General features: G+C 36.1%; 1 protein-coding gene across 3 annotated transcripts in view; it reads right to left on the bottom strand.

Moving 5' to 3' along the window:
* FNIP1 (folliculin interacting protein 1) overlaps positions 1-26,825 on the bottom strand; it is a 151,133-nt gene that overhangs the window by 78,287 nt on the left and 46,021 nt on the right. For all 3 annotated transcript variants that reach the window (XM_044228237.1, XM_044228255.1, XM_044228245.1), the window contains exon 2: positions 14,148-14,274. In XM_044228237.1, coding sequence (XP_044084172.1) covers positions 14,148-14,274 — 127 coding nt within the window. The remainder of the gene's footprint in view (positions 1-14,147; positions 14,275-26,825) is intronic.

Genomic DNA, 26,825 nt, shown 5'->3' with positions numbered 1-26,825 from the left:
TTAGGCTACAAAACAAGGATCAACAAATTTAAAAAGATCAAAGTCATACCATGCATTTTTTCTGACCACAATGCTATGAAACTAGAAATCAACCACAAGAAAAAAAATCTGGAAAAAAACACAAATACATGGAGGTTAAATAACATACTACTAAACAGTGAATGGATCAACTGAGAAATTAAAGAGAAAATGAAAAAATACATGGAGACAAATGAAAATGAAAACACAATTATCTGAACCTTTGGGATGCAGCAGAAGATGTTCTAAGAGGGAGATTTATAAAAATACAGGCCTACCTCAAGAAGGAAAAAAAAAAAAAGTCAAAAAACAATCAGACTTCACACCTTAAGGAGCTAGAAAAAGAACAAAACCCAACATAAGTAGGAGAAAGGAAATAACAAAGATTAAAGAAGAAATAAAGTAGAAACTAAAAAAAAATAGAACACATCAGTGAGACCAGGAGCTGCTTCCTTGAAAAGATCAACAAATTGATAAATCAAAAAACTTGTACACCTTACCCAGACTCATAAAAAAAAAAAGAGAGAGAATTCAAAATCATTAAAGAAAAAGAATAACAAATAACAAACCAACATGACAGAAATATACACCATTATAAGAGATTATGAAAAATTATATACTAAAAAACTAGACAACCTAGAAGAAATGGTAAAATCCCTAGATATATATAATTCCCAAAACTAAATAAGAAATAGAAAATTTGAACAAACTGATACCAGCAGCAAAATTGAATCAGTAATCAAACCCCCCCCCCAAAAAAACAGAAGTCCAGGATCAGATGGCTTCACAGGAGAATTCCACCAAATATTTAAAGAAGAGGTAATACCTATTTTTCTCAAACTATTATTTCAAAACACTGAAGAGGAAGGAAAATTTCCAAATTCATTCTATGAGGTCAGCATCACCCTGATAGCAAAACCAGATAAAGACAGCACTAAAAAAGAGAAATAAATACTGACCAATATCCCTGATGAACACAGATGCAAAAATTCTCAATAAAATACTAGCAAACCAAACTAAAAAACATTAAAAAGATCATTCACCACAATTAACTGGGATTTATTCTTGGGTTGCAAAGGTGGGTCAATATTCTCAGCAAATCAATCAACATGACATAGCACATTAGCAAGAGAAATGATAAAAACCTTAAGACCATTTCAGTAGATTCAGAAAAAGCATCTGATAAAGTATAACATCCATTCATGATAAAAACCCTCAAAAAAGTATGTTTAAAGGAAACACATCCCAACATAACAAAAGCCATATATGAAAACCCACAACTAATATCACACTTCATGATGAAAAACTGAGAGATTTTTCCCTAAGATCAGGAAAAAGACAGGGATGCCCACACTCACTTTCATTCAACATAGTACTGGAAGTCGTAGCCACAGCAATTAGACAACAAAGAGAAAGGAATGGCATCCACATAGGAAAGAAAGAAATAAAAATTTCAGTAACTGAAATTTAGGTGAGATGATACTATATATAAAAAACCCTGAAGAGTCCACCAAAAAACTACTAAAACAGTAAAAACTTCAGTAAAGTTGTGGGATACAAAATCAATATACAGAAATCAGTTGCATTTCTATAAGCTTATAATGAAGCAGCCAAAAGAGAAATTAAGAAATAATCCCATTTACAACTGCACCAAAAAGATAAAATACCTAGGAATAAACTTTGCCAAGAAGGTCAAAGAAGTGTTCTCTAAATGGAAAGATAATTCCATGCTCATCGATTGTTAAGAAAAAATACTGTTAAAATACCCATACCACCCAAAGCAAGTTGCAGAGTTAACACAAACCCTATCAAAATACCAACAGCGTTTTTCACAGAACTAAAACAAAGAAATCCTAAAATTTGTATGGAACAAAGACCCCAAATATCCAAAGCAATCTTGAAAAAGATAAACAAAACTGAAGGTATCACAATCCCAGATTTTAACATCTGCTCCAAAGCTTTAGTATTCAGAACAGTATGGTACTGGCACAAAAACAGACACAGGCAAAGGAATAAAAGTGGACCACTTTCTTACACAACACATAAAAATAAACTCAAAATGAATTAAAGACCCAAATATAAGACTTGAAACCATAAAAATCATAGAAGAGAGTAAGGCAGAAATCTCTCTGACACTAGCCATAACATTTTTCTAAATTGTCTCCTAAGGCAAGGGGAAGAAAAGCAGAAATAAATTACTATGACTACATCAATCTAAAAATATCTGGTACGCAAAGGAACAATCAACAAAATTAAAAAACAACCTATTGAGTGGGAAAAGATACTTGCAAATGATGTATCTCACAAAGGGCTAGCATTCAAAATATAAAAAGAACTTCTACAACTCAACACCAAAACCCCAAATTATTCAATTAAAAATTGGCAGAAGACATAAACACATTTCTCCTAAGAAGACATATAGACAGCCAAAAGACACCTAAAAAGATGTTCCACATCACTAATCATCAGAGAAATGCAAATTAAAGGCATAATGAGATATCTTTTACACATGTCAAAATGGCTAAAATCAAAAACACAAGAAAAAAATGATGGTGAGGATGTCAAGAAAGGGAACCTTTGTGCACTGTTGGTGAGAATGCCAACTGGTACATTCACTGTGGAAAATAGTACAGATGTTCCCCAAAGTTAAAATCAGAATTATCATTTGATCCAGTAACTCCACTACGAGTATTTAATCAAAAAAATACAAAAACAGCAATACGAGGGATGCCTGGGTGGCGCAGTTGGACGACTGCCTTCGGCTCAGGGCGTGATCCTGGAGTCCCGGGATCGAGTCCCACATCAGGCTCCCAGCTCTATGGGGAGTCTGCTTCGCTCTCTGACCTTCTCCTCGCTCATGCTCTCTCTCTCTGTCTCTCTCAAATAAATAAATAAAATCTTTAAAAAAAAAAAAAAACAGCAATACGAAAAGATATATGCAATCTATGCATCGCTATATTGATTGCAGTACTACTGTCAAACTATGGAAGAAGCCCAAGGGTCTAAAGGCCCACTGATCAATGAATGGATAAAGATGTGTGTGTGTGTGTGTGTGTGTGTGTGTGTGTGGTGTGAGAGAGAGAGAGAGAGAGAAAGAGAGAGGGAGATGCAGTTATTACTCGGCCATAAAAAAGAATGAAATCTTGCCATTTGCAACAACATAGATGGATCTAGAGAGTATAATGCTAAGTGAAATAAATCAGATAAAGATAAAATACCCTATGACTTTACTGATGTGGGGAAATTAAGGAAAAAAAAAAGAATACAGAAAAAAGGAAAAAAAAAAAAAAAAAGACAAACCAAAACCAGACTCTAAACTATAGAACTGAGGGTCACCAGAAGGGAATTCAGGGGGTTTGGGTGAAACAGATAAAGGGGATTAAAAGTGTATTTATCACGATGAGGACTGAGTAATGTGTAAAATTGTTGAGGAACTATTTTGTACACTTGAAACTAATACAACACTATATGTTAACTATATTGGAATTAAAATAAAATTTTAAAAAAAGAACCTCTAAGGATAGGGATCCAGAATCTTATTTTTAACAAGTGCCCCAGGCCTCTGTCATAACAAAGAAGATTCATTGGATGGGACCATTGTTAGGATTTCTTTCAACTCTGAAACTATTCATTCTCATGACCTGAGAATTTTAGTTAGCTTTATTTTTCTGTGAACAGAACTAAATTTTAAAATAAAGCCAATGATACTGCCTAAGAACCTACAATTTGGCTGGTGCTACATTAGGGTCTTACACACATTGCCTTCTTTTCCTGCACAATAATCCTTTACGGCCAGTATTATTGTCACCAAAGTATGCATAGATTCGAAGTTGGAACTCTGTACAAACTTCTAACTATAGGAGGAGTAAGTTTGAAAAATGTAATGTTTAGCATGGTGACTATAGTTAACAGCACAAAAGCTGTCAAGAGGGTGGATCTTAAATGTTCTCATCACAGGGGTACCTGGGTAGCTCAGGTGGTTAAGCACTGGACCCTTGATTTCAGCTCAGGTCATGATCTTATGGTTGTGGGATCAAGTCCTGAGTCAGCCTCCTCAGATTCTCTTTCTCCCTCTCCTTCTGCCCACCACCCCTCCCTGCTCTCTAAATCTCTCTCTCTCAAATAAATAAAGGTTCTCATCACACACACACACAGAAAAATTAACTTTGTGATGTGACAGATGTGATCACTAACCTTATTATGGTAGTCCTTTTTTCATATATACATAGGTAAAATAACTACACTGTATACCTTAAATTCATTCACACAGTGTTATAGGTCTACTGTATTTCAGTAATGCTGGGGGGAAAAAGTTGGGACTATTGTACAGTATCTTATCTTCATAAAAAAGAGATTACTGTTTTAAGAACTGTTTCTTCATCCTCTTTGAATCACTGAGTTTCTCCTACCATAAACATTAATTATCTGATGTTATCATGATAACACAAAAACAGTAAGGGGACTGGGTGATTCAGTCAATTTAGCATCTGACTCTTGGTTTCAGCTCAGGTCGTGATCTCACAGGTTGTAAGACTGAGCCCCTCAGTGAGCACTGCATTTGGGGGGAGTCGGCCTGGGATTCTCTCTCTTCCTCTCGCTCTGCACTGCCCCCCAACCTCTCTCTCGTGTGCATGCACACTCTCTAAAATAAATAAACTCAAAAAAAAAACCCACAAAAAAACAACAAAGGTTCATCTCAAGTACTCTTCAACTTCCTTTTCTCACCTATTTAAAATTTACTCTTCTTATATTTTATAGGTTTTGTAAGGCAATTTAAATCCTTTGTGTGTAGTAGGGAATAAATCAGATGTAAATAAAACAACAAACAAAAACCACAAAAATAGATACAATTTTGGTAGTCATTGCAAATTAACCTCCATGGATACTACAAGCAAAGTATTACCATTAAAATTTCAATTTTTGCCAGTCTAAAAGGAAAGAACTAAAATCTCAGTATAGTTTTCATTTTCATTTCCTTTATTAAAAATGAGAATATGAATCCTATTAAATGTGTAATGGCCTTCTGTATGTGAACTCTCTGCCCTGTCCTTCACCCAGTTTTCTAAGTGGTTCTCCTATCTAGATTCTAAGAACTCTTTATATAGAAAGATTACCACTTGGGGCTTATACACTGTAAAAACATTTTCCCAGGGTATTATTTTAAACTTTCCTTATGGTGGTGTTTTTGTTTCCTTGTTCCTTTGTTTTTATTTTGTTTACCACAAGAGTTTGTTAGGGGTTTTATGTTGGATTTTTGTTTGGTTTGACTGTGAAATTTACTTTATGGCTCTTGGATTTTAAATCATAACTAGAAAGATCTTCTCCACAAATATAAAGGAACTCATTCATGTTTTCTTATGTAAAGTTGAAGCTTTAGTTTTTTACATTAATATGTCTAATATACTTGAGATATAAATGCAAATTTGTCTTTAAATAGTTGTCTAATGACTCAGGACCATTTACTAGTCTTTGTATCAGGACCATTTACTAGTCTTTGTATCTTGATCATACATAAATTCCTGTGTGGATGTAGATCTATTTCTGATTCTTTATTTTACTCCTCTTTTCTTTTTATGTGCCAGTAACACACTGTTTTAATTATTGAAATTTCACAGTATTTTTGCAAATCTGGTAGGGCTAACTTCGTCCCCGCTGTCCTTTTTCAGTTTTTCAACCACTTACGGTACACTTTCTTCCATTTGAACTCCAGATTCTGCTATCTAGTTCCACATACTGCCCTTTACCAAAAACAAAATAATAAGAGTGCCATTTTGTATTGGGATTGTATTATTTTACAGAGCAACTTTCAAAGAATGGACATTAGGACAGGGAATATTACCCAAGAATATATTTGCCTTTCCCTTTGTGCAAGTAAGATTTTATGTACTTTTGAAAAAAAAATATGTTATGTACTTTTGGAGACTTTTAAAGTTCTGAAAGCATAGTTTTTTTTAAAGGTCTGCAGAAGCACTTTTTCAAATTGCTGTTTCAAATGGAGTCCTAGCTTTCTTCATATTGTCTAATTGGAAGCTCTAAGTATATATGGAGCTTACTGATTCCTGTATATTAACTTAAACACAGGTCCAATTACCTAAAATCCAATGTTCCAAATTTGATATCATAATTAAGACTCAACAATTAGCATTTGTACAATGCTTCATAGTGTACAAAACTCACATGTTGTAATTTGTACTCATTTTTTCAGTTTATATGAATTTGCTGATATACAACTTTGTACTTGTGTGTAATGAATGAAGGCTGAAGCATGAAAATGACCATATAACTTCACTGAGAACCCATGAAATAGCATTACATTATCATGAAAACAAAAACAATGTCCAGGATAAGGATAGTATTAGGTGATGGAATCACACAGTACACATTTGACTAACATCATTGTTCAAAGAAACGACATCTCAATAATTTTTACATTTCAGCTATAAAATGAGTAAGGTCTCAGGACTGAATGTAAAAAAATAAAAAATACATTTTTACAAACAAGGGAAGTTACTTTATTAAAATCACTGAATGTATTCAATTTAATCAGGTTTTACAGTTCAGCAGTCATTTTTCATTAAATATAATAGAGCTGGAATATACATGCTCTGAAAAGCTATACAGTGATCAATATAATTTTATTTTAGCATTATAGGACAATATTTAGGCACACAAAGTACTTTCTTTCTTCTTCTTTTTTTTTTTTTAAGATTTTATGTATTTATTTGACAGAGAGAAATCACAAGTGGATGGAGAGGCAGGCAGAGAGAGAGAGGGAAGCAGGCTCCCAGCTGAGCAGACAGCCCGATGCGGGACTCGATCCCAGGACCCTGAGATCATGACCTGAGCCGAAGGCAGCGGCTTAACCCACTGAGCCACCCAGGTACCCCAACTTTCTTTCTTCTTAAGTTCAATTAGCCAACATACAGTACATTAGTAGTTTTTGATGTAGTGTTCAATGATTCATTAGTTGTACGTAATACCCAGTAATTTCTGACACAAAATCTAAGCATTCATGTAACTCACCATAGAAGTTAAAATGTAAAACACAGAGCTCCTCATTTCGTCCCCAAACCCATTAAATATACTCTAAGTATACAGTATTTTCCTTGCAAGGAAATACAGAAATGATCTCTTTATCCTTATAAGGTACTATCATGCTATTCATAAGAGAATTCTTTGGTTCAACAGAACCCAGATTATGAATCAGTATGCCACGGTGAAAATACTACCGATCTTCCCCCTCCCATCCCAGATTTTAAAATACTCAATAAAGTGAATTATTATCATCTATCATCTTTATAAAGAAAATTATCTGTCATCTATCTGTCTTATTTAAAGAGATCTCATTAAGTATTTTTATAATGGTCATTTCTTAACGCTGATGTACCTTGAAATGAAATATACTTTCATATAAAATTTCAAATAAAAATTGTTTTCGAACATATTCCTAAAATTCAGATTCAGGCTACTATTAAACTGCCTAAGAAACTTACAGCTGTTTTCAAATTAGAAAATGTTAATTTCTTTTTTTTTTTTTTTTTTTAAAGATTTTATTTATTTATTTGACAGACAGAAATCACAAGTAGATGGAGAGGCAGGCAGAGAGAGAGAGAGGGAAGCAGGCTCCCTGCTGAGCAGAGAGCCCGATGTGGGACTCGATCCCAGGACCCTGAGATCATGACCTGAGCCGAAGGCAGCGGCTTAACCCACTGAGCCACCCAGGCGCCCCTGTTAATTTCTTTTTGATAAGGGGAACAAAGTGAAGCCATCTGCTATGGCTTATTATACACCTTAGTTCTCCATTTATAATTTATGATATTACTTTCTCAACTTTAGGATAAAACATTTCTCAATAAAATTTTTGGTGAAATACATGGCCAAATTCGTATTTATAATCCTTATTTTCTCTGGTAAGATTATTTTAAACTAAGAGCAAGGACACAAAAATGACTTCAATACTTATCACATCAAAATAGAATGTTGCTCTGCAAAGACAAAGGTGAAATTATTTACCTTTATCCAATAAACTGCTAAGTCTAAACTATCTTATTATGCACAAACTCAAAATATTGTGTAAAAAGTAAAAAAATTATCATTTACAACACACGGTCCTTCTTTGCCTATAGAGAACCCACATGATCTGATTTTCCAAGATTATTGTAATAGTAAAAGAGATTTTTAAAAAATCACTTACAGATTCAAACAGCTTGCAATTTGGAAGAAACATGAGTATTTCGATGTGATTCATTGTGTTCAAAAGGAATATATGACGTCTTCATAGAAGTATTTACAGGATTTTGATAATACCCTTCCTAACTGAAACTGATGAAAGTATGTCCACCTTAGTTTTCTGAACTGCACAGTGCCAAATGCTGAGGCACTGTGGAGTTTAGAAAACTAAGGTGAGTAATAGACAAATTTTTTACTTTGTCTTTTTTTCCAATCTAATAATGAAAGCACATAAAAAAGAGCTATGCTATAGAAGTCTATGAAAGACTATGAACCAAGGATTATGAGAATTCTGATACAGGAGAAAAGGAATAGAAGAATCAAAAAGGATTCCTAAAATTCTGATAAAACAAACCTTGAAAGCAAATAAATCTTCATCTAGGGAGATGGCACACAAGGATGAGGACATATAAAAAAGACTGGAGGTATTCAACACTGTTTGATTTCTAGTTACCAATGAATCTAGAGAACATTTTTTGTTTTAAGATTTTATTTATTTTATTTTTTTGTCAGAGAGAGACACAGCGAGAGAGGGAACAAAAGCAGGGGGAGTGGGAGAGGGAGAACAGGCTTCTTGTGGAGCAGGGAGCCTGACATGTGGCTTGATCCTAGGGCCCCAGAATCATGATTCCCAAGCTGAAGGCAGACGCTTAATGACTGAGCCACCTAGGTGCCCCTACAGAACAATTCTTTAAAAAAAAGTAGTAGACTTACAGGAAAATTTCAGAGGACTGAGGAATGAGTGGGTGATACGAGATTAGAGCCAGAAGACAGATTAATGCTGAAACATAGAGAGACAGAGAAAAGACTAAGAGAAATGGAGAAGACCAAGCAGAGACATTAAGGAGAGAACAAGAGACAGAACAGTCAGATAGCCTGAGAGATAGTGAAGCAGACAGACTAAAAGATAACAACAGATGCTGAGAAGGAAGAGTGAGAAGAACAGAGTCAGAGGCAGAAAAAGACAAAAGAACACATATAAGAAAGAGAAAGTAAAAGTATAATCACTTCATTGGTGTGGGGAAAAGAGGCTATGTGAAGGTCTATAGACAAAGAAAAAAAAAAGCTAACTGAAAGGGAAAAAGGAAGACATCAGCAAGAGAGAAGACCAATGTGACTAATGAAGCATCATTCCAGAAAAGGTGGGGAGGAAGGGTTCAAGAAATAGTATGAGTCAAGACTCACAAGGTTGTTTAAAATAAAAAGTAAGAATGCTGAGGGGCACCTGGGTGGCTCAGTGGGTTAAGCATCTGCCTTTGGCTAAGGTCATGGCCTCAAGGTCCTGGAATTGAGCCCCAAATCAGGCTCCCTGCTCAGTGGGGAGTCTGTTTCTCCCTCTCCCTTGCCGGTCCCCCCGTTTATGTTCTCTTTCTCTCTCACATACTCTCTTAAATAAAATCGTTTTTAAAAAAGTAAAAATGCTGAAAAAACACACAATAAATAAACATTAATCAAGGTAAATAATAAAGGAAAGGTCACATGCTGCAATTCAATGGAACATTGCCAACCAAAGAAAAACCTCGATAAATATTTCAAAAAAAAGCAGTATTTATCAATCAATATCAACCTCAGCTTCAGTGCAGTTCTGCTGAGCTATCATCAGTCTAAATGCAAAGAAGATATGCTCATTACATTTGTGGCCTTAGATTTCAACTGTCTACTTAACCATCCACAATTCTGTGATTGTGTGGCTACCTCATCATTCAGCTAATCAAAGTAAAGTGCTGTATTCAGCAAACACTTCCTTCCCCCTTATCCCCCAAATCCAGCCATTCTTCATATAGCAGCAAAAGTGGTTTTTCCCCCTGTATCTTTAAAACTGAGATATATATTAGTTTCAGGATTACAACATAATGATTTGATGTTTTTGTTTTTGTTTTTTTAAAGATTTTTATTTATTTATTTGAGAGAGAGAGAGCATGAGAGGGGAGGTCAGAGGGACAAGCAGACTCCCCATGGAGCTGGGAGCCTGATGTGGGACTCGATCCCGGGACTCCGGGACCATGACCTGAGCCGAAGGCAGTCGCCTAACCAACTGAGCCACCCAGGCACCCCTGATTTGATGTTTTTATATGCTGCAAAATGACCTCCATAATAAATCTAGTTAACATCTATCACTATACAGTTACATATTTTTTCTTGTGATAACTTTTACTCTTTCAGCAACTTTGAAATATACAATATAGCATTTTAAATTATAATCACCATTCTGTACATTACATTCCCATGACTTATTTTAAAACTGAGAGTTTGTACCTTTTGACACATTTCACCTATTTTGCTCACTTCCCAGCCTCTCCCTCTGGCAACCACCACCTATCAGCCATAGCTATGACTTTAACTGTTTTTGGATTCCACATATAAGTCAGATCATTAAGTATTCATCTTTCTATGAGTTATTTCACTTAGCATAATGCCTTCAAGTTTTATCCATGTTGTTACAAATGGCAAGAGTTCCTTCCTTTTTATGGCTGAAGACTACTCGATTGTATACACACACACATTTTCTTTATCCATTCATCCACTGATGGAACTGGTTGCTTTCATGTCTTGACTACTGTAAATAATGCTGCAATAAACATGGGGGTGCATTTATCTTTTCAAGTGTTTTCACTTTCTGTGGATAAATATCTAAAAATGGAACTGCTGGATCACACGATAGTTCTGTTTTTAATTTTTGAAGATTCCCCCATACTGTTTTCCATAGTGATTGCATAAATTTATATTCCCAAAAACCAGCACAAGGATTCCTTTTCACTACACCCTCAACAACACTTGTTATTTCTTGTCTTTTTAATAATAGCCATTCTGGCAGGTGTGTAGTGATACCTCATTGTGGTTTTGACTGGCATTTCCCTGATGACTGGTGATGTTGAGCACTTTTTCATGTACTATTGGCTACTCATATATCTTTTTTGGAAAAATGTCTATACAAATCTTCTGTCCATTTTTTTAAAAGATTTTATTTATTTATTTAACAGACAGAGATTACAAGTAGGCAAAGAGGCAGGCAGAGAGAGCGGAGGAAGCAAGCTCCCCGCTGAGCAGAGAGCCTGATGTGGGGCTCGACCCCAGGGCCCTGGGATCATGACCTGAGCTGAAGACAGAGGCTTAACCTACTGAGCCACCCAGGAGCCCCTGTTCTGTCCATTTTTTAATTGCACTTTTTTGTTTTGTTTTGCTATTGAGTTTTTTAAAACATTTATTTATTTATTTGAGAGAAAGAGAAAATGAGAGAGACCATGCACAGGGGCAGAGGCAGAGGGAGAAGCAGACCCCTACTGAGCAGAGACCGTGGGATCATGACCTGAACCAAAGGCAGCGGCTTAACCAACTGAGCCACCCAAGCACTGCTCCTACTGAGTTCTTTATATTTTTTGGATATTAAACCCTTATTGGATAGGTGCTTAGTAAATACTTTCTCCTACGAATAGTTACTGCCCATGTTTTCTTCTAGGAATTTAATGCTTTCAGGTCTTATGTTCAAGTCTTTAATTAATTTAGAGTCTGTTTTTGTGTATGGTGTTAAGAAAGTGGTCTAATTTCATTCTTTTATATGTGACTGTCCAGTTTTCCCAACATTTGTTGGAAGAGACTATCCTTTCTCCATTATATAGAATAACTGATCATATATGCATGGATTTATTCCTGGGCTCTCTACCAAACTGATTTTTTGAAATGTAAAAAGATCCCTTCAGTAGCTTCCTTCTGTATTTAGGATATAATCTAAACTTTTAACCCAGAGACTGATAAGGCTCTAATTCTGACTCCTGCTCTCTCTCTCTCTCTCTCCAGTTGCATCTCTAGCTACTTTTATACTACTTACTATCAGTCCATCAGACTGGTGTCCTTCTAGTTGTTTCAGTTCACGAAGCTTCTAAGTCACTTTGGAGACTACATATGCAGGTCCTGCTACCAGGAATACTCATCCCCTATTCCATTCTTTCTGTTTCTTCAGAGCTCAGCTTGAATTTCACTTCCTCAATGAAAACTTCCTTAATATCCCTTCATCCAAATTGAAGAAAACTGGGCTCCTTCCTATGGAATCTCATAAGCATTCTGTGTGTTTCATTCGTAGCATTTAATCATAATTTGGTATTATTTATTGGTGTACTTTTTTGTTCAATGTCTAACTCTCCTAGAAGGGTACCCTATTGTAGGCACCAAGAGGACAGAGACAGCTAAATCTCCAAGTGCCTTGTAACAACACTTTAAGAACATTTTGCCTTTCTTTTTTTTAAGATTTTATTTATTTATTTATTTGACAGCGATCACAAGTAGGCAGAGAGGCAGGCAGAGAGAGGGAGGGAAGCAGGCTCCCTGGTGAGCAGAGAGCCCGATGTGGGACTCGATCCCAGGACCCCGGGATCATGATGCGAGCCAAAGGCAGAGGCTTTAACCCACTGAGCCACCCAGGCGCCCCAAGAACATTCTGCTTTTTGATAAAAGAGTGAAAAAAAAAAATGCAAAGAATGGCTAAGAAATCTAAACAAAGTACCATCTCCAGAAAACCGAGCACTGTGTTAGTAATTAGAAGGGACATTATAAAACTTGGCAATCAAATTAACTCAAAAATTAGTCAAGTTCCTATTATATACCACTGTAGTGGATGCTGAGGATGCGGTTACAAACAACAGTCTATGCCCAATATATCAAAATTGTTTAAGAACTCAAAACCTCAAATATAAACTCCTAAAGTCTCAAAAAATAAATACTTGTTGGCTTTAACAGACAATTCTATTGGTGGGAACAGCTCTCCCAAAGTATTCTGTTTTCAGTTGTTTACCAAAATGTTAGTGAAAATTATTAATTTAGTGAAAGGGAGAAATCACTATTCCAAGCTTCAATTTCCAGATTAGAGATCTAGGGGAATGAGTCTTTATGCCAGAAAATTTAATAAGTAGCAGCAGCAAAGATAATGACAGTCACATGGGTTTTTGTGAAAGTTAGTAAAGGGAAACCTAACTAAAATGGAGTCTGGAGGTTCTGCAGGGGTTAGCTCTCATGCCCTACCACTTGCAGCTAATAGCAGACCCAACAGGAAGAGACAGACTTGACCTTACAAGGACTTGACCTTGCATGTAGATACTACTCTACTAGTTTGGCTGAGGAACAGATGCTTTTTTATTCCCCCCATGTACCCTCGTCTTCAGCAGCTCTACCAATTGAGAAGCCACGACACTTCAAACTCCTCAGTTTACCCCAATGAACTTTTAGTTCCTACCAGCCTACCCAACTTACCCTTTTTCTCCTTAAAAAAAGCACATCTCTCCTTTGCTCTTTCTTTCTAACTTCTCTATGATTTTGTTTTGCCTTACCTTGTCTGTCCAGGTTTTTTAATTCCCAAATAAACCCATCTTTGGCTGGCAAAATAACTGGCATGTCTATTTTTAAGGTTTAACATTTCCTTGGACAACCAAGTTAATGTCCATGTACTACTGCTCAACTAGTCATAATATATTTCAAAATATGACACTGAGAGTTAACAAAATAGAGACTCTTTTTACACTGTAGAGCAGGGGGACTAAGGGCAAAAGATTTAACTTGCTTTGCTCCTTCAGACAAATAATTTCATCTCTCCGGGTCACACTTTGCAGAACTGTGAGATGAGAGGTTTGGACCATATCCTCTGTAAGAATTCCTGGACTTCCAGTAATATCTCACAATACAATTATGTGGGAAAATAAATATGAAACTAAAATGCTCCCTGGTGCTAGAAAGATAACAAATAAAACAAATATTTTTCCTTTAAGAAATATTCAAAATCAAGGCTCTAAATTTTACAAACAAGATAAAGATGTTTTGTACTGAACAAAAGTGCCGTAATTGAAATTTTACTCATACTTTCTTGCATTAAAATATCTGACATTAAATTTCAACCAGTCAATAATGATGCTCACCGATACTGATATGTCCTCGTTTTTTCTCTTAACACTGGAGTCAAACAAGACATTTCTTCCCCGTCTTTCACAGTCTTGATATACAATCAGTCGAATTTGACTTGGATCAAACTCTGGCAAAGGCCAACTTTAAAGAAAAATAAAGGCCCATTAGTTACTCTAGTAAATATTCTATATAAATTCCTAGAAATAAAACCTAATAAAATAAAACCCTAAGTTGTATTACTGCTAAAGAATATACGGAAGTACTTTTTATAAAATATCACCATTTAGGACTAAAAATTCATACAGCAATGACAAGTTAAAAAGTAAAAATAAAAGTTGTAGCAAGTGTACACAATATAGTCAACCCATTTGAATCTAAAAATGGTTAACCTAATAAAAATATGTGACTATATTTAATACAATGAAAATACACATTGCTTCATGGCATGAACCCAGATGGAATAATATTAATTCATATTTTTAGACAGTTTTGATTCTTTATATATAAACATAAAAAAGAAAGCTTTCAGATTAAATTATAGCAGCTAAAGTATTTATAAAACAAAAACAAGTAAAAGAAAAAAGTGATGAATGACTAAATGCAGTGGAAATTCTCACATAAAGCTGGTGTGAGTAAAAACTGGCTCACTCTTCTTAGAGAATAGTTTTTAAAATCTATATAATAAATAGACAAAATCTAATATAACTGATTTTTAAGTTGTATTTTTAATATATTTAATTATATATATTAATATTTTAAAATATTTTAATATATTTTTAAAGTTATCCATTCCATTCCATTGTATCAGAATCTTCACATAAGTACTGTTACAGAAACAATACAAATGGTTCATCAACAGTAGAATGGATAAACATGTTATGGTATATTCAGACTACAAATATATATATTCAGACGTAACAAATACAATGAATGAACTTCAACTATACACAAAAATACAGACTGACCCTGACCAAAAGAAATCTGACAATGACATACTCTCACATACACAAGACACATACGCACCCAGAGTTACTATATTTTTCCACTTATACAAAGGTTTAAATCAGGTAACGTTTAAGGCTGAGATACATATTTAGTTTTTAAAGCTATAAGGAAAACAAAGGAACAAAAAATGGTTTCAAAAGTCTGAAGAGTGGTTACCTCTCGGGATAATGCTGGGAATGATGACAGCATAATCAAGAAGGAACACAAGAGGTAGACCAGCGCTCTGACTATGTTCTATTTTTAGCCTGGACAATGCTTAACCTCAATACTCACTTCGGAGGTCAAAACAAGCCACTGAATTTGTTTTACGTATTTTTACACAGGCATTCTTTGTCACAATGAAAAAAATTAATGAAGTGACTACGATCAGGGAGAGAAAGAGAAAACAAAGAACTGTATGGTGAAGACACTAACCTAGTGAGCTGAGCACACTACAACTGATGTAACAGGTGTTAACAAATAGGAGAACAGTCATTCCAGGAGCTCTTTGCTGTTAGTTATGTCAGGCTAAATGGTCAATTACTCACAATCCATCAGTTACAACTCTTGATTGGGTTCCTTCACCTCCTTAAGAGAATCTTTTTTTTTTTTTAAAGATTTTATTTATTTATTTGACAGAGAGAGAGAGATATCATAAGTAGGCAGAGAGGCAGGCAGAGAGAGAGAGGAAAGCAGACTCCCCATGGAGCAGAGAGCCTGATGTGGGGCTCGATCCCAGGACCCTGAGACAATGACCTGAGCCGAAGGCAGTGGCTTAACCCACTGAGCCAACCAGACGCCCCTCCTTAAGAGAATCTTAACCTTAACTTCATCACTGCATCGTAAGTGACCCTAATTCGCAACATAAAACATCTTCATTCCAAATTCTTGAGAGTAATTAGAATTTTAGTTTTCTCCTGTCTAATCCTTAGTTAATGTCTATGTCAGGAAGTGATTTACTAAACTATAGCTAGCTGTTGTGTGAAGGAAACTATAAAAGAACACACCAACAGAAAATGAAAATCAAAAAGGTCTTAAGGAAACTAGAAAGAAGAGCATTTTAGAGAGGAAGAAATACCATGGCAGTCACTGAAAGCATCCACTAGCTTCTATGATTTCAAAGAAATCGTTGGTGACCATGGCAAGGACACTTCTAAGGAATAAAAAGTACAACAGGTCAGACTGCAGAGAAGAGAGAAATAGTGAATTTGAGACAAGTGTCAAGGAAAGAAAGAAAGAAAAGGAATCATGGAGTGACAGCTATTTTGCTATTAAAAAGGACCATCTGAACATATTTACATAACGATGACAAAAATTATGAAGGGGAAGGGAGATGGTGACTGACAAAGCACAGGCTCTGAAGAAGCGGAATTGGATAGGTATAAAGTACACGTGAAAGGATTAATTTCAAAGAGAAGAAAGGATAATTCCTGCACTAGGATAGAAAGAGGCAAAGAAGGACACGGATACAGAAAGAACTGTAGATATGAAGGTAAAATGCTAAGAAAATTCATGCTAAGAGCTCTATTTTCTTTGGAAAGTAGATGAAAAGAAATAAAGGAAAGGCTGTGAAATGTGGGAAAGCAGAGAGTGAAAATGAGAACAGTGATATGGGGAAAATATACACTGACAAGGAAACATAAGGTTTCTTGGCAATGCCGGAAGTCTACATGTTTAAGACTATGAATATGTACCAGCCAAAACTACACAGTTGGGTCATTTTCTCTAGCAAACACGCCTCTTCAATTTGGAAGAGACAGAGCCAATGTAAGGAGTTTGATAGGGAAATAAGACAAAAGCAAAGGGGAGCCTTAGAAATAGAGCAAAAGACAAAAATATAGGTGGAACAAAGGACAGGAGAATCTACACTATTTAGATAAGAAAGTGAGGAGAGGGAAGTTAACAGATGGGAAGACAATGGGGGGGTCAAAGTGCTGAAATAACATCAAGAGCTATAGTGGGGAGGCAGAGAAGTAAGATTTTATTTAGAGGCAGAATAGTTCCCTCTTTCATTCATTCAATAAAGATAGTGCCTACCATGTACCAAGTACTGGTTAGGGCGAGGTAAGTAAAAACCTGCTTTGGAAGCAAGAAACAGTAGTACTAAAGTAAAGAAATAGACAGACATGATAATTTCAGGTAAGCAGCTGATGAAATAAAGAAACCGAAATAGAGAATCAATAAGCTGTGACAAATGTGGTAGTTAAAAGGACGGTGTGTGAATCAGCAAGGTATACTCATTTTTGTAAGTGACTATACAGACAAAATTTTCTGAAAAAAAGGAAAACTTAGGCTTTGCTGGATGTGAGGTATTCCAAAAGACCTTGAATAAGTAGTGGCCGCCATCTCATTTATCCAACCCCCTGGGAACTCCACAACACACAAAGAGTAACAGCTAAATTCCTTTGTACAGATGCAGAAATATTCATAATCTAGCCCTAATCTACCCTCCCAGACTTACTTCACATTACCCGTAATATCAACATAGTCATCTTCTCAAAGGTGCAAAGACACACCAATTCCACAGTTCCATTCCCTTGTGCAAGCTACTACTTCTACCTGAAATACCCTCAATCACCTTGGCAAAACTCCCATTCATTTTTTTTTTTAAAGATTTTATTTATTTATTTGACAGACAGAGATCACAAGTAGGCAGAGAGGCAGACAGAGAGAAAGAGAGAGGGGAGGAAGCAGGCTACCTTCTGAGCAGAAAGCCCGATGTGGGGCTCGATCCCAGGACCCTGGGATCATGACCTGAGCCAAAGGCAAAGGCTTTAACACACTGAGCCACCCAGGCGCCCCTCTCCCATTCATTTTTAAAGATCTATTTTAAATCTCATCTCCATGGAAGGCTTTACTAATTCTTCCAGCAGTTAGTTGCTGACTTCTGAGATTACACTTACTTTAGGTTATAAATCTAATAGTAATTTTCACACTGTACTTTATCTGTTAACACACAGTTTCCTCCACTAGAAAGAAAAGCTCCCTATAGCCAAAGTTCACTCATCTTTGAATTCCTAGATCTGAGCACATTAAATAAGTAAAAATACATAAGCCCAAGTAAAGGTTAACACTACAGGAACGAAATAAATTATTTTATGAGTACATAAATTGAATTATCATAGTCCACAATCTAGAAAAAAAAAAAAAGCTAAAAAGGCATGTCCATCAACTGAAGAATAAATTTTAAGAAGCGGTATAAAAATGTCATAAAGCCATAAAATATTATATGACTATGATGAGAAGGATATAAACTACAGTACAGATGAACCCTGACAACGTAACAATAAGTGAAAAAAGCCAGACACAAAAGACCACATTACCATATGACCCCATTTATATGATCTATCCAGAATTAACAAAATCACTGTAACAGAAAGTAAATTAGTGGCTGCTCAAGAGGGGAAGGGGGAGTAGAGAGAGCATTTACAACAATATTAATGGGGTTTTTTTTAGGGGTCATAAAATGCTCTGGAATTAGGTTGTGGTGATGGTTATACAATTTTGTGACTATACTGAAAAACCACTAAATTGCACACTTTAAAAGGGTGAATTTTATAGTAGGGGAAATACATCTCAACAATAATAAAAAAGGTAACTTTTCTCCCAAACTTACAAGTATTCTCTGTTAATTCAAAAATAAGACTGTATGTAAATGCTAAATTATAAAGCTTCTACAAATTAATGTAGAAATCTCTGCAACCTTGTGGTACACAAAGATTTCTTAAACAAGACCCAAGTTACCAAGTATGAAAGAAAAAACTGATACATTTGACTACATCAAGATTTAAAACCTGCATATCAAAAGAGATAGTTAAAAAAAAAAAAAAAGGCCAGCCATAAACTGGAAGAAATTATTTGAAATGTGGATAACTGACAAGAGGATTTGTAAACAGCCTGTACAGAGAACTCCTACAAGGCAGTAAAAGAATACAATTTTAAAATGGGATTACAAGACTGCAGCATTCCACATAAGGATATATGTGAATGATGAATGATGAATGAATGAAAGCACATGGAAAAGATGCTATCACAATCAGTCATTACAGAAATGCAAATTAAAATGCTCCTGCAACCACTAAAATAACTAAAATTAAAAGAATACACCGGGGTGCCTGGGTGGCTCAGTCGTTTAAGCCTCTGCCTTCAGCTGAGGTCATGGTCTCAGGGTCTTGGGATCGAGCCCCACATCGGGCTCTCTGCACAGTGGGGAACCTGCTTCCTCCTCTCTCTCTGCCTGCCTCTCTGCCTACTTGTGCTCTCTCTCTCTGTTGAATAAATAAAACCTTTTTAAATTTTTTTAAAAAATAAATAAAAATAAAAGAATAACACCAGTTGATGGTAAAAATATGAAGCTCCTGGAATTCTCATACATTGTTGGTAGGAGTTTGAAAGGAATATAACCATACTGTAAAATTATCTGGCAGCTATGGCCCAGCAATTATTCTCATAAGGCATTTCATAACAGAAATAAAAATATATATTCACAGAAATGTCCTCTCCAGCTTTATTCATAATAGAAAAAAAATGGGATGAGCTTAAATGACCATTAATGGGAGAATGGATAAACAATACTATATATATACACTCCTACAATGAAATACACCTCAAAAATAACAAGGAATGAACCACTGAAAACACAGTAACAAAGATGAACTCTAAAATACTGTTGAGTGAGAAAATCCTCACACAAAAGCGTACATATTGGCAATTTCATGTATATGTAGTTCTAGAACAGGTAAAATTCATGCAGGCTGATAGAAATCAAAACAGTGGTTAGCCAGATGTGGAGGATGAGGGGAATGGATTAGAAAAGTATATGAAGGAACTCTGGGGGGTAAATGAAATATTCTAGATCTTCACTGAAGTTCCAGTGAAACAGGTGTATGTATATATTTTTCAAAATTCATCAAATTGTACACTTAGGGTTGTGCATTTTATGTGAATTGTTCAACTTTTAAAAAGGAGAGAATTAAAAAATAATACAAATAAATTTTAAAAATTAAAAAGGAGAAGACTATAGGAAAAAAATAACACTGTATGTAACCAAACTATGTATTTACATTATAGACATCTCATTTAAACAGATATATTAAACATTTACCACATTCAAAGCACAATGCCAGCTGCTGGGAATATTTCTGTTATCATATTCTTTATCTATATATTCTTTTGCTGACTTCAAAGCATTTATTCAGGGATGCTTGGGCGGCTCAGTTGTTAAGCATTTGCCTTCAACTCAGGTCATAATCCCAGGGTCCTGGAATCGAGCCCCGCGTCAGGCTCCCTGCTTGGTGGGAAGCCTGCTTCTCCCTCTCCCACTCCCCCTGCTTATGTTCCCTCTCTTGCTGTGTCTCTGTCAAATAAATAAATAAAGTCTTTAAAAAAAATCATTTATTCAGCATGAAAACAAGACTACACTGAGAAGACTGAATCTAACAGAAAAATAATCAATTTACTAATGTGATACTGTCTATGACCAAGGCACACTTACAATCTAGACAGGTTGCTCAGGGAGTTCGGTGAGGACTCACTAAAGAGTAATTATAAATGATACGGGGGCGCCTGGGTGGCTCAGTGGGTTAAAGCCTCTGCCTTCGGCTCAGGTCATGATCCCAGGGTCCTGGATTTGAGTCCTGCATGCACTCCCCCTGCTCTGCGGGGAGCCTGCTTCTCCTTCTTCCACTACCCCTGCTTGTGTTCCTTCTCTTGCTATCTCTCTCCCTGTCACATAAATAAATAAAATCTTTAAAAATAAAATAAACTGAACCAAAGAACAGCAGTAAAGACAGAAAGAAAGTGACAGAGCAAGGTATTATTTAGGAGACAGAGATAGGACCTGAGAGACTATAGATGGGGAATGAGGGAAGACAATGGCTGACTCTCACATTTCCAATCTCATGAAAATAAATACCATTAACTAATGTGGAGAATGCAGGGGGAAAGCAAATTTGAGGTAAGGGCATTAACAGACTGAGTTGAAGGGGCCTGAAACACAGCTTTAGAAAAGGTGAAAAAGACTGATGAAAAAATGTTCTGGAGGATAGGGGAAAAAACTGAGAGTATAGACACAGTTATGACACATAGTTGGCAGTGATATCATTTAGGGAGAACATATTAATTGAAGAGAGAAAAGAAAGTGAAAGACCAATAAACTAGAATTTTAGGACACAGCAATATTTTAAGGACAGAGAGAAAAGAAGCAGAGAAACCAGGGAGGGTAAATAAAGACAGACCAGTAGAAAGAAAAGAGAAAACCCTTGGTAAAATGTTATTTCAAAAGTTAAGGAAGATTTAAAAAAAAAAAATGCTGAAGAAAGGAATACTGTGCACAGTGTCAAAGGTCAAAACTTATAAAGACTAAAAGTGTCCAGGGGATCTGGCAATCTGGGGAACCCTGGTACTCTTGCAAGAACCATTTCAGGAGAGAGGTAGGGTGGGGGTAGTCACATAGCAATGGCAAAGGCATGAAGGGAAAAGAGCTGAGAGAGTAAAGTAGTGCTATTTGGAAAGGTTTACCTGTGAAAGGGGAGATAAAGGGATAATGTGACCATATAATTCACCAATTAAATTGCAGAGTTCTGCAAGTAAAGGGGGACCTTAAACACACAGGAGTAAACTGAGATTTTCTTGGGCAACCAAGGTCTATGGTCACTCCAGACAGGTAGAATAAGCTACAAGAGGCATTTTCTTCAAGGAAAAAGAAAAACATATACAGACAGAAATATACAGATATATCTTCACACATATTTTTATATATATTCTTTCATTTTATCTACCTATCTACCCCAAAAGGGTACTTAAATGTATGTATTTCTAAACTGATGGGAAAGTATCAGAGAAACAGTCTAAAAGCAACCAGAGACAATTGTTGGACTAAGATCCCAGACAAGTTGGGACACAGTACTCTGGGTAAGGCTAATGAACTATGAAATGCACTTGCTGAGGTAGGAAAAAGAGGATCTACAAATGAAAACTACTGCAAATTTTCTCTACTACTGTAGGTTCTCAGGTTGGAGAGAAGAAACAGCATTTACACTTGATCATTTGTGTTTTTTATGAAAACTAGAAATCATGCATCCACCTATGAATATATGAAATGTGTGGCCTAACCTCAGGTATAGGTTGTGAAAGATAAAGTTTTGATAAAGTCATTGAAGAAAATGTGGAAAAGTGCTAACCTAAGGAAAGCATAAGCCAAAGTACTCTCAAGCCAGCTAAGCTGAAACTCATAAATCTGTGATAAGACTAATTTTCTATCCTATCACAAGGGAGCGTAGGCATAGAAGAGGCAAAAGTAGACAGTGTATTTATATTTTCTAAGTAGCTGCAATGGAAAAACAGGGGCAAGGGTATTAAGAGTGAAACACAGAAAGGAGGTCTGGACATATTAGCACAGGACACATGGTCAGGATGGAGGTGATAGGAAAAAAGGAAGAGGAAAAACAAACAAACGATAGTCTTAATGAGGCTAGAGAGTAAGCTTATATGAAAGATCAAAGGATAGGAAGCTGTGGTCAAAACAGGAGGCTCCCAGAAAGAGAAGAGAGTCAGCTCATAGTTAGGCTCAAGGTCTAGTCAAGAACAGATCAAGGTAGAGAGCAAGAGAATGTACTGTGAAGCCAGAAGGTTAGATGTGTGGGTTGCACAAGAGGATGGTACAAGTAATCTGGAAGGGAACACTATCACCTAAGTGTCAAAGTTCTTGAAGAACACTAGGGAGCCATCTGGTAGAAGGTCAGCAGTGGATGCCAACAACAAAATAGAGCAAAGTGTCGTTCTATGGAAAGGCCTCAGAAGAGGTTTTCATAAGAGGACAAGAACAGTTTCCAAGCAACAGTAGGGGCCAACTTTCTACAGCCAGTGTTGCAAAGGGTGTGAAAAAAGCATCCTGTCCTGAAAGGGCAAAAGGAGGAATTATGACCTGTGAAGGCAAAAAGGTGGAGAAATGGTGGAGAAAGTGAAAAGATAAGGAATTCTGAATGGTGCACAGAAAAAGCAGCACAGACATTATTAGATGAAGGAGGCAAAGTTGGAGACATGAAGAAGGCTCAAGACCTGCAGGCCTCAGACTGTGGGATATGCCTTAATAAGAACAGAGACAGAAATAACATAGTTTTATATTTAAATAGAAATGAGTGAAGTTGATTTGGTTTGACAAGAGAAATCCTTACAGTCAGTCACTGTTTAGGAAGGGAACAAGGGAAGGGAGGGGAAAGGAAAAGGGAGGGAGGGAGGGTGGGGAGAGAAGGAAAGAAGGGGAAAAGCTAGTCAAAAAAGTTTTCTGGGAAGAGATCTGTCCTTCTGAAGAGTATGTCCCTGAAATAGAGGGGGTTTTGATAGCCTTTATTTTATGGAAAAGAGTTGTGAACCCTGAAATTTAGAGAAATGTTAAATTGAAACTGACTGAAGAGATGTTACCGAAAAGTTGCCTGACAAATTAACTCTGTTTGAAATATACTAGGAGGCATGCCTGGGTGGCTTTTGGCCTTTTAAGCTTTGGGCTCAGGTAATTATGTTGGGGTCCTGGGATCCACCATAGCAGGAAGTCTGCTTGTCGTGCTCCCTCTACCCCTTCCCCTGCTTTTGTTGTCTCTGTCTCTGTCTCTCTCTCTAAAATAAATAAAACCTTAAAAAAAATAGGAGGAAGAAATATACCAGGAGAAAATGATATTAAACAACAAAAATAACCCCAAAGTGACTCCTTTAACAGGCAAACAATTTAAAATGGTAATAGTAATCTTAAATTTATTCATTTTTTAAATGAAAGAAGTGAAAAAAAAAAAAAACAGAAAAATGACCTGCCAAAAGTCACTGTTCTGGTTAGGCTGGCTGGTCATTCCCCTTCCTTTCACTCATCTCTATCTTCTACTGGTATTCACTGCCACTCATCACTCAAACAGTATGGCATAATCCTTTATTACACCAAAACCTCATCTTCTGATATCTAATCCATCAGGCTTTCTACTTCATCGGGTTGCCTCTTTTTGTCAAAATTTAACTGAAAACATAACTAAGCCAAATCATTAACAGTGGTAAGCACACCATCACCATTCACAAAAATTATCTATATACTACAGCAAATCTTCCCTTAATATTAAGCTACTGTGTTCAGCTTATTAAACATTAGTAACAAAACTACTCAGTGAAGAACCAGAACTATTTTAAAACTCTACACAGATGTTATTTATAGTTTATGTCAGCTTATCTGCTCTGCATGTTTTTTTATCTGACACCTTCAAAGAATGCTAATAGAAATTAAACATGCTAGAAAAGATACTTCCCTTAACACACTGACACTCCAACTCAGAAGACCATGTAAATTCCTGTAACATATTACTGGCTGTTAAATTAGGGCTAAATCATGCATTCTCAATGACAGCAAGATGGCTTCCAAAGAGGGTTAAGGCAAAGGAGACAAAACAGTATCAGATATTACAATAGGTATGGCCCTTTAGAGGACCACTACATAAGCAAATAACAAGTATATCTATGATATTAAAATTTCATTGGATGGGGTGGCAATTAAGGAGAAAGATGTCTAAAAAAGACTCCTTAGGGGTATGAAAATGTTAAAAAAAAAAAGTTGAGAAGTGCCAGGCTAAATGCTAGTTTGTATGTCCACACACTAAAGGACTATCACACTTAAAGGTAATACCTAAATAATTCACCTTTTTTTTTCCTATTTGACCAATTTTTTGTGCCTCAGCAACTGAATTTCATTGACTTGTAGATAAACACCAACAAGTCATTTCTCTTCCTCTACTCCTACTTTCAAGTTATCTAGACATTTTCACTTCTACTTAGCATCAAACGGCCTGAGATAACATCTTACCAAATATGAAGATTTTAAGTTCATTTATTCAATAATTATTTGCACGCAATGCCTACACTATGTACCTGCTACTATACTAGTTGTTTCTTCTTAAGCCTTATCCATCAATGTCATCTCACTGAAATGGAAGCATGAAGGTGATGAAAACTAACACTGGGAAACAATACAAATCTTATGCTCCTGCAAGAAGCATAGCAACAAACTGAGTATTAACAGCATCTCTATTTCTCTTAAGCAGTTCCACTTTTCAAAATCCCTAAAAACTCCAGTTACGCACAACTGCCAACTCAGGTTAATAATAGCAATGAACCATATTCATCTGAAACCACAAGACTGTCAGGTGACATACCAAGAGGTCTGAATTTAACTCAAATAAAAGCTTCTCCATGCTGCAATGAAAAAAGGCTTAATCCTAGCAACGGAACCATGGGAGACTAGGAGCCTTTGGGAAATTACGGCCCATGACTAAACCTGTTTTTGCAAAAGGTTCCGTCTATTCAGTCCTACCATTTTACGAGTAGAATCCTATTTTTTTGTTTCACTGAAGACTCTGGAATTTCTACAGAAGCAAATTATGACTACATTTCAATTCCTTCATCTCTTTTACTATAAATATATGATTAAAGAAAGTCAACCTAAGTATTCTGTAAACTTGATAGCTGCTGCAGACTAGGAATGCCAATTTTTTTAAGGGAGATTTAACTCAATGACGGCTGGTCTGCACAGAGGCAACCATGGCTACATTCCAGCAATTCAACAATTCCCATCTATAAGGAACTTAGGCTCATTTAATAAGCAAGCAAACAGAAGGGCTCCTTTCTCAACTTCACTCTGTCCCAACTCTGCCATTTCAGACATGTACACACACACATTCTTGGAAGCCACAGCAAGTTTGTATTTTACCCAAATGACAAGCAACTGGAAAAGCAAGCCCTGATGATCCCAGGACCCACAGTGGTCATAAGTAAAACTGGCTCACTAATCTGAACTCTGTTGAACTCAAAAATACAAGTCTAGAACAATATATAACTTTTGAACCTATAAAGCTTATATTTATATTACATAAATTAATATAAAAATAAAAATTTATTTATTTACATACTTTAACAAAACTACCATGTCACATTACTTGGTTGGTTCTGAAACAGAGACATTTCAGCTTGCTTTAAAAACCCAGTCTTTCACTAGGTTTGTATTTTAACACTTATCAGCATGTTCTTCCAGAAAAGGCATAGTGCATCTGGGTATTATGCTGATAACGACTACTGCAGTAACAGAAATACCTTAATACAAGGGGCTATTATTCACAACCTAATGGACAATATGCCAAGACCAAGAATCATTCCCTACATCCAAAAGAACAGAAACAAAGAATGGGCTCTAAATCAGCCTAACTTAGATTTAAATTTCAACTCTGCCACATACAGACTGAATGTGATCTAAGAAAAATGCCTTAACTTCTCTGGTCCCCAGATTTCTCATCTGTTAGACAGGACTATCTCTATGACTAGTATAAGCATTGTGTTTTATCTCTTTAACACTTAAAACAGTGTGTCACAAATATCTATAGTTCAATAAACATTTGGTGAATTACTGACATGCTGCTGGGATTACCTGTCTCTTACAAGTAACACTGTCGTCTTGTCCCAGTTTGAAAAACTATAACTTTTCTTTAATTGTCATACTTAATAATTAATTCTAATAATCCTGGTACTTTCTGAGATATAAAAATATCTGCCACACTAGCAATTTCTCCACAAGTCATTGGGCAGAAACTGTTAAAACCTTTCATCTGTGGGGGCATGGGCTCTATGTGTAATCTCTACACCTTCTGCTCAATTTTGGGGGGAACCTAAAGCGTAGAATAACATAT

The sequence above is a fragment of the Neovison vison genome, chromosome 1 (genome assembly GCF_020171115.1).
Source record: "Neovison vison isolate M4711 chromosome 1, ASM_NN_V1, whole genome shotgun sequence".
Taxonomy (NCBI): domain Eukaryota; kingdom Metazoa; phylum Chordata; class Mammalia; order Carnivora; family Mustelidae; genus Neogale; species Neogale vison.
The sequence above is the reverse complement of the archived record's forward strand: the minus strand, read 5'-3'. Positions and strand labels throughout refer to the sequence as shown.